We start from the raw sequence: 12,483 nt of genomic DNA on the forward strand, positions 1-12,483 counted from the left end.
TATGATAATCTCAATAGATGAAAAAATAGCTTTTGACAGAATTCAACCCCGATTTATGATAGAAACTCTCCAGAAAATGGGCATAGAAGGAATCTACTTCAACTTAATAAAAGCCGTATATGACAAACCCACAACCAACATCATTCTCAATGTTGAAAAACTGAAAGCATTTCCTCTAAGATCAGGAAAAAGACAGGGGTGCCCACCCTCACCACTGTAATTCAACATAGTTCTGGAAGTTTAACCACGGCAATTAGAGAAGAAAAATAAATAAAAGGAATCCAGATTGGAAAAGAAGAAGTAAAACTGTCAGTTTGCAGATGACATGATACGATACATAGAAAATCCTAAAGATGCCACCGGAAGACTACTAGACCTAATCAGTGAATTTGGTAAAGTAGTAGGGTACAAAACTAATGCACAGAAATCTCTTGCATTTCTATACACTAACAATGAAAAATCAGAAATTAAGGAAACACTCCCATTTATCATTGCAAGGAAAGGAATAAAATACCTAGGAATAAACCTACCTAAGGAGGCAAAAGACCTGTATGCAGAAAATTATAAGACACTGATGAAAGAAATTAAAGATGATACAAACAGATGGAGAGGTATATCACATTCTTGGATTGGAAGAATCAATATTGTGAAAATGACTATACTACCCAATGCGATCTACAGATACAGTGCAATCCCTATCAAATTACCAATGGCATTTTTCACAGAATTAGAACAAAAAATTTTACAATTTGTATGGAAACACAAAAGACACCGAATAGCCAAGGCAATCTTGGGAAAGAAAAATGGAGATGGAGAAATCAGGCTCCCTGACTTCAAACTATACTAAAAAGCTACAGTAATCAAGACAGTGTGGTATTGGCACAAAAACAGAAATATAGGTCAGTGGAACAGGATAGAAAGCCCAGAGATAAACCAATGCACATATGGTCTTTGATAAAGGAGGCAAGAATATACAGTGGAGAAAAACAGCCTCTTCAATATGTGGTGCTGGGAAGACTGGACAGCTATATGCAAAAGAATGAAATTAGAACACTTCCTAACACCACACACAAAAATAAACTCAGAATGGATTAAAGACCTAAATGTAAGGCCAGACACTATAAAACTCTCAGAGGAGAATGTAGGCAGAACACTATGACGTAAATCACAGCAAGATACTTTTTGACCCACCTCCTAGAGAAATGGAAATAAAAATGAACATATAGGACCTAATGAAATAGCTTTTGCACAGCAAAGGAAACCATTAAACAAGACAAAAAGACAGCCCTCAGAATGGGAGAAAATATTTGCAAATTAAGCAACAGACAAAGGATTAATCTCCAAAATATACAAGCAGCTCATGCAGCTCAGTATCAAAAAAACAAACAACCCAATCAAAAAATGGGTGGAAGACCTAAATAGACATTTCTCCAAAGAAGATATACAGATTGCCAACAAACACATGAAAGGATGCTCAATATCACTAATCATTAGAGAAATGAAAATGAAAACCACAATGAGGTATCACCTCACAGCGGTCAGAATGGCCACAATCAAAAATTCTAGAAACAATAAGTTCTGGAGAGAGTGCAGAGAAAAGGGAACCCTCCTGCACTGTTGGTGGGAATGTAAATTGATACAGCCTCTATGGAGAACAGTATGGGGGTTTCCTAAAAAAAACTAAAAATAGAACTACCATATGACCCAGCAATCCCACTACTGGGCACATACCCTGAGAAAACCATAATTGAAAAAGATACATGTACCCCAGTGTTCACTGTAGCACTATTTACAGTAGCCAGGACTTGGAAGCAACCTAATGTCCATTGATAGCTGAATGGATAAAGAGGATGTGGCACATATATACAGTGAAATATTACTCAGCCATAAAAAGGAATGAAATGGATTTATTTGTAATGAGGTGGATAGACCTAGAGTCTGTCATACAGAGTGAAGTAAGTCAGAAAGAGAAAAACAAATACCATATGCTGACACACATATGTGGAATCTAAAAAAATGGTATGATGCATCTAGTCACATGGCAGGAATAAAGATGAAGACATAGAGAACCAACTTGAGGACACGGGGGAGAAAGGGAAGCTGGGATGAAGTGAGCGAGTATGTTTGACATATATACACTACCAAATGTAAAATGGATGGCTAGTGGGAGCTGCTGCATAGCACAGGGAGATCAGCTTGATGCTTTGTGAAGAATAGGGGGGGGATAGGGAGGGTGGGAGGGAGGTTCAAGAGGGAGGGGGTATGAGGATATATGTATACGTAAAGCTGATTCACTTTGTTGTACAGCAAAAACTAACACAACATTGTAAAGCAATTATACTCCAATAAAAATACTAAAAAAATAAAGTTACAGCAATCTATGATAAACTGATATGTTAACTTCCATTGCATATAAAACTCCACTTCTTTACATCTCTTTACCCCTTGTAAAATTTATGCTATTGATGACACAAATTATTCCTTTTTATATTGTGTATCCATTAACATAGATTTAAAATAACTTTTTATGCTTTTGATTTTTAAAAAATTTTGTACCATAATTAAACATTTTATGTACATACATTACGATTCTATAGGATTCTATGTTTGTTTATATATTTTTACCTGGGAGTTTTACATTTTTTAAAGCATTTTTAAAATTAATTAATTTTTAATTTTTGACTGCATTGGGTTTTCGTTGCTGCACAGAATTTTCTCTGGTTGTGGTGAGCTGGTGCTACTCTTCTTTGCAGTGCGCAGGCTTCTCATTGTGGTGGCTTCTCTTGTTGCGGAACACAGGCTCTAGGCACACGGGCTTCAGTAGTTGTGGCATATGGGCTCAGCAGTTGTGGCTCGCGGGCTCTAGAGCACAGGCTCAGTAGTTGTGGCACACAAGCTTAGTTGCTCTACGGTATGTGGGATCTTCCCAGCCCAGGGCTCGAACCCGTGTCCCCTGCATTGGCAGGTGGATTTTTAACCACTGCGCCAACAGGGAAGTTCCGAGTTTTACATTTTTGTATGGTTTTGTGTTGCTGCTTATTGTTGTTCACTTCAATTTGAAGGATTTACTTCAGCATTTCTTGTAGGACAGGTCTAGTGTTGATGAACTCCCTCATCTTTTATTCAGCTGAGAAAGTCTTAATTTCTCCTTTATTTTCAAAGGACAGTTTTGCTGGATACAGTATTCTTCGTTGGCACTTTGCGTATATCATTTTATTTTTGTCTAGCCTTCAAAGTTTCTGCTGAGAGATCCAATGATGAACTAATAGGAGCTCCCTTATATGTGATGAATCACATTTCTTTTTTGTTTTCAAGATCCTTTATTTGTCTTTGATTTTCCACAACCTGATTATGATGTACTTCTGTGTAGATATCTTTAGATTTATCCTACTTGTAATTTTTTGTACTTCCTGAATTTGTATCTCCATTTCTCTTCTCCAGATTGGACATTTGGGACCATTATTTCTTCAAATAGGCTTGCTGCCCTTTTCTCTCTTAGTTTGCTTCTGGAACTCCCATACGCATATGTTGTTCTTCTTGATGAACCTTATTCCATAGGTCCCTTAAGCTGTCTTTACTTTTCTTCATTCTTTTTTCTTTTAGCTCTTCTATCTTAGTAATTTCGAGAGTCCTACCTTTGAGTTCACTGATTCTTTCTTCTGCTCAGTCAAGTCGGATGCTGAGTCCCTCTAGTTAATTTTTCAATTCAGTTATTGTATTCTTCAGCTCCAGAATTTCTGTTTGGTTCTTCTTTATAATTTCTATCTCTCTCATTTTGATATTCTGCTCATGCATTGTTTTCTTGATTTCATTTAGTTGTCCATATGTGCTCTCTTTTCATTTATTGAGCATCCTTATGATGGTTATTTTGAATTCTTTGTCTGGTAATTCATATATTTCTGTTTTATCTCCCAGAGGTTTAATGTGCTCCTTTGATTGGACCATGTTTCTCTGTTTCTTTGTATGCCTTGTTACCTTCTGTGGGATTTAGGCATTTAAAGAAATCAGCCACTTCTCCCAGTCTTTGCGATCTGGTTTTGTATATGAAGGACTTTCAGCTGTCTTCTGACTAGAAAGGCTGGTGATCTCTCAAGCCTTGTCTGGGAATGCATCCTCCCTGGGCTTTTGTGTGTAATCTAATTGAAGAGGTTTGCCAGTTTCTACCCAGGATCTCCCCTTAGGGTCTGCTGTACTGCAGACTCTGCTGACAGGCCAAACCTATTGATGGCTTTTGTTCTCAGTAGTCCCCAACCTCGTGTCCCCTTCTTGTCAGTGCTTAAATTCAGGCAAGACAGAAACCAGTCTCTTGGGCATTCCTTCCAAAAATCAGAGCATTGGACGTATGTTCCACTTTTCCTTGCCTTATATGAGCTTTGGAGCATCTACCCACTGGAGCTCTGAAGAATCTGTGGTTCTAAACTTTAACCCCAGTGCTCTTTTCATTCTTCTGAGAATGTGAATTCTCAAGCTGTCTACTTTAGTAAAACATTTTATTTGAGTGTATACAAACGTGGAATCTCACCATTTACCTTTTTCCATATTATTATGGAAAAGTAATATTCCATATTACTTTTCCATATTACTATCAGGTCTGACCCAGGTCTGAGGTGATGGCAGTTTTATCTTGATCTTTGTAAACTCTTCTTGGCCCACTTGAGATCATATGCCTAAAGGATGATTGAAGAGAAGTGATAACTTTAGAGTTGAATCCATAGTTCTGGGACTTGTGGAGATGGGATTAGCTCTAACACTATAATCAAAAGTCAGAACTGGGGCTTCCCTGGTGGCGCAGTGGTTGAGAGTCCGCCTGCTGATGCAGGGGACACGGGTTCGTGCCCCGGTCTGGGAAGTTCCCACATGCCATGGAGCGGCTGTGCCCGTGAGCCATGGCTGCTGAGCCTGCGCATCCGGAGCCTGTGCTCCGCAATGGGAGAGGCCACAGCAGTGAGAGGCCAGCGTACCGCAAGAAAAAAAAAAAGTCAGAACTGACCATATAGGAACCCTAAATCTGAAATGGGACCCATAACAATGACTTCATCATCTAAATGATCTAGCACTAAACTATGTCAAACATTTTTGCATGGACCTAGGATCTTGGCAGAACTGTAATATTAACTAAGTTTGCCCATTCTATGTATCTCTTACCCAAATCTCTTTAACCACCCACCCCACTAACCTAATATTCTCCAAGCTAGAGAAAAACTTTTGAAAACACATCTCCATTGAGATCATATAGAGGAAGTTAATATAAGCCTCAGAGACAGAGTATTTTCACTTTAAGAAGAGGCTGGAAAGATTATTTGTGGTGGTGATGGTGGTGGTGGTGGTAAACTCCCCCTGAAGTCATTGTTCCCCAGAATCCCTTTAAGCTTCATTGCCAAAGTTAAGTCTCTGGGAGGTTGAGGGTGGAACTCTGGGGGTTTGCTTCTGTGAGGCTGCAGAATCCTAGATAAGTCACCTCCTCAATCGTGTTTTAACTTCCTGTCCTTAAATGGAAATGAAAATGGTATTACATACTGATAAAATGCAACATGCTTATTACAATGCTATTTAATATACATTAACAGTACTTTTGTCTGTGGGCAATAGCAGAAGGATGGGTAAAAGTACTTAGATGGAAGTTGGTGATGGAATAGGGCAGTTGGTCTACCTCATGCATCACCTTGCCCAGGGGCACTCTTAGTTCAGGTAAACTAAGGGAGCAATAAGCTGGAGAGGCCAACAGCAGAGGAGCCCTCACTCCCTTTCCTCAAACGTAGGGAAGATTGGAAGGGAGGCTCCCAGTTATGGGAAGAGCCCTTCTATTTTACCCTCATGGGCATGAGAGTTGGTATTATTTACTTCTCTTTTTTCTATTCATTTGTTGCTATGTAAATGTTTCTATCAGTATATTTAAACTTTTCATGAAAAAATTAAACTTTAAGTGACCAGGGTGACTTTTAGGCATAAATATTATTCGAAAGAATGACAAATGCAAGATTTTGGCATTCTTTTCTGTGTCTAATTCTAGGGGCCTCAGAAGCCATAGCAAAAAACGTTACTGAGTACCTACTATTTACTTCACAACAGTCCAAATAACCCCTCTCAGCCCCCATCGTGAATTAAGTTCTGTTATGAGCTCATCTTAGACGTAGGGGGACTAAGGCACAGAGATGTTAAAAAACTTTTCAATATTACAGAACTGGTGAGGACAGAGCCACTTTTTGTGGCCCAGCAGCCAGGCGACATGCTCCCTTTGCTGTTGCCCACGTAGCACATCTACTCAGCATTCTTTGGGGTCTCCATTCCTCATTCCTACTGCTGCCAGTCTGGGGTAGCTTGTTAGGACTTCCTTCTGTGGACAACTACAGTCACTCCACTCCACAGTTCTGTCCCTGTCAACACTTACCAGCCCTATATTCCATTTATTCTAATCTGTGTGTCTGTCATTGTCTATTTCTTGCTTACTTATGAGTAAATAGAAATGGTTTCATTTGTTCTCCTAATGTCACCTTCAGTTTTTTCTTCTCTCAGGGAGTTAGTATAATTTCTGTTGTAACAGATGCCTATTTTCAGGAGTACCCTTGTCTTGGACAATCTCTTATCAGCTCTTTGCCTATTTGACCACTTGAGTCAGCCTGTAGTCACCATCAGGTTCCAGGGAACCTTAAAAAATTATTCCTCCTGTTGCAGTATTTAATCTCGTGTGAAAATTTAACATGTAAAGTCCAAGTAACTATAATAACTCAAAACCATAATTTTCTACATATAGAGTACATGATACAATATATAGAAAACCTTAAAGTCTCCACACAAGAACTACTGGATCTGATAAGTGAATTCAGCAAGGTAGCAGGATACAAGATTAACATACAGAAACCTGTTGCATTTCTTTTACAACAAAATATCAGAAAGAGAAAGTAAAAAAATAATTCTGTTTAAAATTGCATCAAAAAAGATAAAATACATAGAATAAACCTAATCAAGGAGGTGAAAGACCTATACACTCTAAACTATGAAACATTAATAAAGGAAATCAAAGATGATTCAAGGAAATGGAAAGATATCCCATGCTCTTGGATTGGAAGAACTAATATTGTTAAAATGACCATACTGCACAAAGCAATCTACAGATTTAGTGCAATCCTTATCAAATTATCTATGACATTTTTCACAGAACTAGAACAAATAAAATCCTAAAATTTATTTGGAGGGGGCTTCCCTGGTGGTGTAGTGGTTGAGAATCTGCCTGCCAATGCAGGGAACATGGGTTCGAGCCCTGGTCTGGGAAGATCCCACATGCCGCAGAGCAACTAAGCCCGTGTGCCACAGCTACTGAGCCTGCACGTCTGGAGCCTGTGCTCCACAACAAGAGAAGGCCATGATAGTGAGAGGCCTGCGCACCGTGATGAAGAGTGGCCCCTGCTCGCCGCAACTAGAGAAAGCCCTTGCACAGAAACGAAGACCCAACACAGCCAAAAATAAATTTATATTTAAAAAATTATATGGGGCCACAAAAGACCCAGAATTGCCAAAGCAATTCTGAAGAGAAAGAACAATGCTGGTGGCATAACCCTCCCAGACTTCAGACTATACTACAAAGCTACAGTAATCAAAACAATGTGGTATTGTCACAAAAACAGACATATGGATCAATGGAATCGAACAGAGAGCTCAGAAATAAACCCACACACCTTGGTCAATTAATCTTCAACAAAGGAGGCAAGAATATACAATGGAGAAAAGACAGTCTCTTCGGCAAGTGGTGTTGGGAAAGCTGGACACATGTAAATCAATGAAGTTAGAACACACCCTCACACCATACACAAAAATAAACTCAAAATGGTTTAAAGGCTTAAGTGTAAGACATAACACCACAAAACATTCTCTGACATGAATCAAACCAATGTTTTCTTTGGTCAGTCTCTCAAAGCAAAAGAAGTAAAAGCAAAAATAAACAAAGAGGACCTAATCAAACTTATAAGAAATGTTTTTAGTACCTGTTTTATTCAGGGTTGGCATTTTAGACATGTGCTAGGAAGTACCCCTTTATGACACCCAAATGGGGCCCCTTACCATGTAACTTGTTGGGCATTTTGGAAATAAAAATTGGGCTTTTTTTCACAAGAGGGGCTGAAGTTTAAAAGGAATGTTGTACTATGTTAAATGTGGTTTTGAATGTCTAGCCCCAAAGATATTGACATCAAGAATTTTTTCCATTAAAATATAATTTATTTACTTTTTACCATGAGGGGGTTTCTGTATATATTTAAATTTTTCTGTATATTATGATGTTTTGATATCTTAAAAACCCTTCCCGATTGGGCAGAAACTGCCTCTTCTAGGGTTAGCCAATTCTTAGAGATGGCAAGGAGCCCAGCCTGGAGCAAGCCTTTGAACATACAGACTATTCAATCCAAAGTCATATCTCCTCTATACAGCCCTTACACCCCAGCAGGCAATACTCTTCTGTTTTAATCATCCCAGGGCCTGGTACCAGGCCACTGGAGACCACCTGTATAGCTGAAAGCCCACAGGAATTATTCAAGCTAGCCAAACTAGCCAACCAGAGCTGTTTACCCTTCCCTGCTCTGCCTTTCCTTCAGAGACCCCAATTCAGATCATGGCCTAAGCACCCCCTCCCTTGCCCTGTCTTCTGCCTCCTGACCACCCTTATGTCTTTCCCATGTAGTTGGGCAAAGCGTGCCATACCTCCTGTCTTTAGGACCTGTGAATAAATCAATTTTGTTTTCCTGAGCCTCTCCTCTTGTGGCTGCACCTGACTGACCATCACATAAACAAATACAAAAAGGCTGAGTAATATTCCATATGTATATACTATGTTTGGTTTACCCATTTATCCCACCATGTGCACTTGGCTTGCTTCCTCCTTTTGGCTGTTGTGAATGATGCTGCTGTGAACATGTGTGCACAAATGTATGTTTGAGTCCCTGATTTTAATTCTTTTGGGTATATAACCAGAAGTGGAATTGCTGGGTTATAGGGTAGTTCTATTTTTTGTTTTTTTGAGGAACCACCATACTGTTTTCCATATTGCCTGCATTATTTTACATTCCCACCAGCAGTGTACAAGGTTTTCATTTTCTCCATGTCATTGCCAACACTTGTTTTTTTTCTGTTTTTTTTTTAATAGTAACCGTCATAATGGATGTGAAGTGGTTTTGATTTGCATTCCCCTAATGACTAATAATGTTAAATGTCGTTTCATGTACTTATTGGTCATTTGTATGTCTCTTTAGAGAAATGTCTAAGTCCTTTACCCATTTTTAAATCAGGTTGTTTTGCTTATCTGTTGTTGAGTTGTGGGAGTTCTTTTTATTTTTTGGATATTAACCACTTATCAGACATATGATTTACCAATGTTTTCTCCCATAATGTGGGTTGCCTTTCCACTGTGTTAACTGTGTCCTTTGATGCACAGAAGTTTTTAATTTTGATGTAGTCCAGTTTATTTACTTTTTTCTTTTATTGCCTGTGCTTTTGGTGTCATATACGAGAAATCATTTCCAAACCCAGTGTCATGAAGCTTTTCTCCTATGTTTTCTTCTAAGAGTTTTGTAGTTTCAAATCTTACCTTTAGGCTTCTGATCCATTTTGAGTTAATTTTTGTATATTGTGTAAGGATTCAACTTCAGTTTTTTGCTTGTGGGTATCCAGTTTACATAACACCATTTGTTGAAAATACTTTTTCCCCATTGAATGGTCCTGGCATCCTTATTGAAGATCATTTGTCTGGGCTTAATCTGTAATCTTTGAACTGTAAACCTTGAGTCTCCTGTGGCCAGTCTCTTTCCTGGGTACCACTGTCAGAGCCACTTTCCTAAAGGCTCTTTTTACTTTAGCATGGTGCTGCTTAAATGAGAATTTACTTAAAACAGTTTATTTCCCCCAAGTTTTGTGTGTGTGTGTGTGTGTGTGTGTGTGTGTGTGTGTGTTTGTGTTTTCCAAACTCTTCTCTTAAAACCTTTATTATACTATTGCACTTAATACTCATTTGACACTTCACACTTCAAGCTTTTAAGGCTTTACATCTGTAGGTCCTTTTTATTTAATGAGATTAAAAACCCTGGAAGCCTAAAGTCTAATAAATACCATGAAACAACCAGAAAAATCTCTTGCAAAAAGCAGGTCCTCAACTGATTGACTTAACACAGCCTTTGTATAACATTACCAAGGTTATGCAGCACAGCGTTTGGAGACAGAACACTTGCTGTGTTCTTCAATTAAGTTGAAGAAAGATGCTACTTACTGTTCAGAGTAGTTAGCAAAGCTCAGCCTAAAATGAAGAATAGTCCTTTTATGAAATTTAAGCACTAGATACATAGTACTTAGAATTGTATTGCGGTGTTTTCCAAAATGCCAACAGCTCTTTCAAGCTAACGTGGCTTGGTTGCGCTGACAGATGTCAGAGTAGTTGGCTCCAGTTCATTGTCATTATTTTCATTTTCTTGGAGGTCCGGACAACATGGCTCAGGCTGCAGACTGCTGGTTACATAATTGAACAACAGACTGTGAGCTTACAGGTGCCACTCATAGTTCCAGAAATAGAGTGCAGAAGTCCATTTGTGAATGATTAGTTAGCAAAACTGGTGGAAGCTCGAAATAATTGCAGATGCGAACACCCTTGTTTCCATAGAAACACTCTGTGTTTACGTGCAAAGGTTCAGGAGTCTTGTTCATGTTCCCCTGGGGCAGAAATATTCTGAAATTGGTGTTCTTCTCCCCTTTATCAGTTGCTGAGTGCTGGGGAAAGAGAGACGCCTCCTTTTCACTGGCACGGATCCCTGACTCAGAGGTGGCTGTCTCAGGAATCTCATTACTGGTCTCCCAAGTTCCATTTCTGCCAAGGAAAGGGAAAATGATTTTCTTTAAGGTTAAATGAGCAAATTTTACCTCTGATGCACGATGTTAGATATTACAGTTTCTTGTTATATGAATTTTACTCCCTTATAGTTGGTACGGTAATTTCTTGACTTACTAAAGTGTTATTTTTTTTTTTTTAAAGAAGATGTTGGGGGTAGGAGTTTATTAATTAATTTATTTTATTTTTGCTGTGTTGCAACTTCGTTTCTGTGCGAGGGCTTTCTCTAGTTGTGGCAAGCGAGGGCCATTCTTCATCGTGGTGGGCGGGCCTCTCACTATCGCGGCCTCTCTTGTTGCGGAGCACAGGCTCCAGACGCACAGGCTCAGTAGTTGTGGCTCATGGGCCTAGTTGCTCCGCGGCATATGGGATCCTCCCAGACCAGGGCTTGAACCCGTGTCCCTTGCATTAGCAGGCAGATTCTCAACCACTGCGCCACCAGGGAAGCCCATAAAGTATTATTATTTTATGAGTTGTATGATTTGAAGTCTGTGAGATGTGTGTGTGTGTTTCTTAGGTAATAATGACACCAATAATCAGTATTTCTTAATCTCCTTTGGTGTATGTACTCTCCAGATCTTTGCTTTGAGTTGCAACCAGGTAATGGATAAATAACTTGAATTGTCCCTGATATTACTCATTACTTGGGTTCGATTTCTTAGCATAACTTTGACATTAAATTTCTTATGTAGTGTCTTATATTTTATCATTTTATGTTTTCTCTGCCATATAATCAGCTAAACAAATGTTATAGAGTATCTTTATGGTCATCTATCACTGGCAACTTGCAGTGTATAAATATCCTGTTTTTTAAGAATTTATTAAATATGAGTAAGAATCTTTAATCCTTTGAGAATTGTAACTACCTGGCAAGTCCCAAAGAAAAATACACCCCTTTCCCACATGCCGTTGAGCTGTTAGTGTGTGACTCAGCGGAAGTTTAGTAGCACTTTCCTCAGTCTCTCTGGCACAGCGTATTAACACACATTTGTTTTCTCCACAGTAAAACCCACCGTAATTGATGTTGACATCTATGTTAACAGCATTGGTCCTGTGTCATCAATAAACATGGTAAGAAGCTATTTTCTTTTCTGATCTCACAGTCTTTGCATCAGTTCTTGCCTACATTCTCGTTGTGGGTTTCTGCTCGAGATTTATCATGCAAGTTTAAACTCACAATTGACTTCTTAAATATGTAGTATTTATTGGAAGTTTAAACACTGAAAATGGTAAAACTCAAGGAGTAGAGATTGTGACACCAGCAGTGAGATATTGCTCTAATGATTAAAAAGTATCTCATCCCCATCTTGTCCACAAGTGTGTTTACTGTGTGTAGATTTCCAGATCATGTTATTTTCAGTTGTGCAGTCAATGGCTATGTCTGACCTCATTTATACTAGGGATGAATATAAATGACAGCCTTTTTACTTTAGTTCATTTTTCAAGATCCAAAAGACCTGCCTTTCAACATTTCTCAGGAAAGGATCTGAGATTACCTAGTTGATACTTCTGTCTCCCTGAGGGTAAATATCCTGCCTTTTTTTTAAAACAGGGGAGAAAGTATGGGATCAAGTATATGTGTGATTTTTCCTAATAGAGGAAGGTATTTTCACAGACTTACA

General features: G+C 38.8%; 1 protein-coding gene across 1 annotated transcript in view; it reads left to right on the plus strand.

Annotated features, from left to right (window-relative positions):
- Window positions 1–12,483, plus strand: part of GABRG3 (gamma-aminobutyric acid type A receptor subunit gamma3) — a 630,845-nt gene that overhangs the window by 65,571 nt on the left and 552,791 nt on the right. Inside the window, exon 3 of the mRNA XM_067755811.1 lies at window positions 11,865–11,932. Within this exon, the coding sequence (XP_067611912.1) occupies window positions 11,865–11,932 (68 nt within the window). The remainder of the gene's footprint in view (window positions 1–11,864; window positions 11,933–12,483) is intronic.

This window comes from Pseudorca crassidens, chromosome 1 (genome assembly GCF_039906515.1).
Source record: "Pseudorca crassidens isolate mPseCra1 chromosome 1, mPseCra1.hap1, whole genome shotgun sequence".
NCBI classification, from domain to species: domain Eukaryota; kingdom Metazoa; phylum Chordata; class Mammalia; order Artiodactyla; family Delphinidae; genus Pseudorca; species Pseudorca crassidens.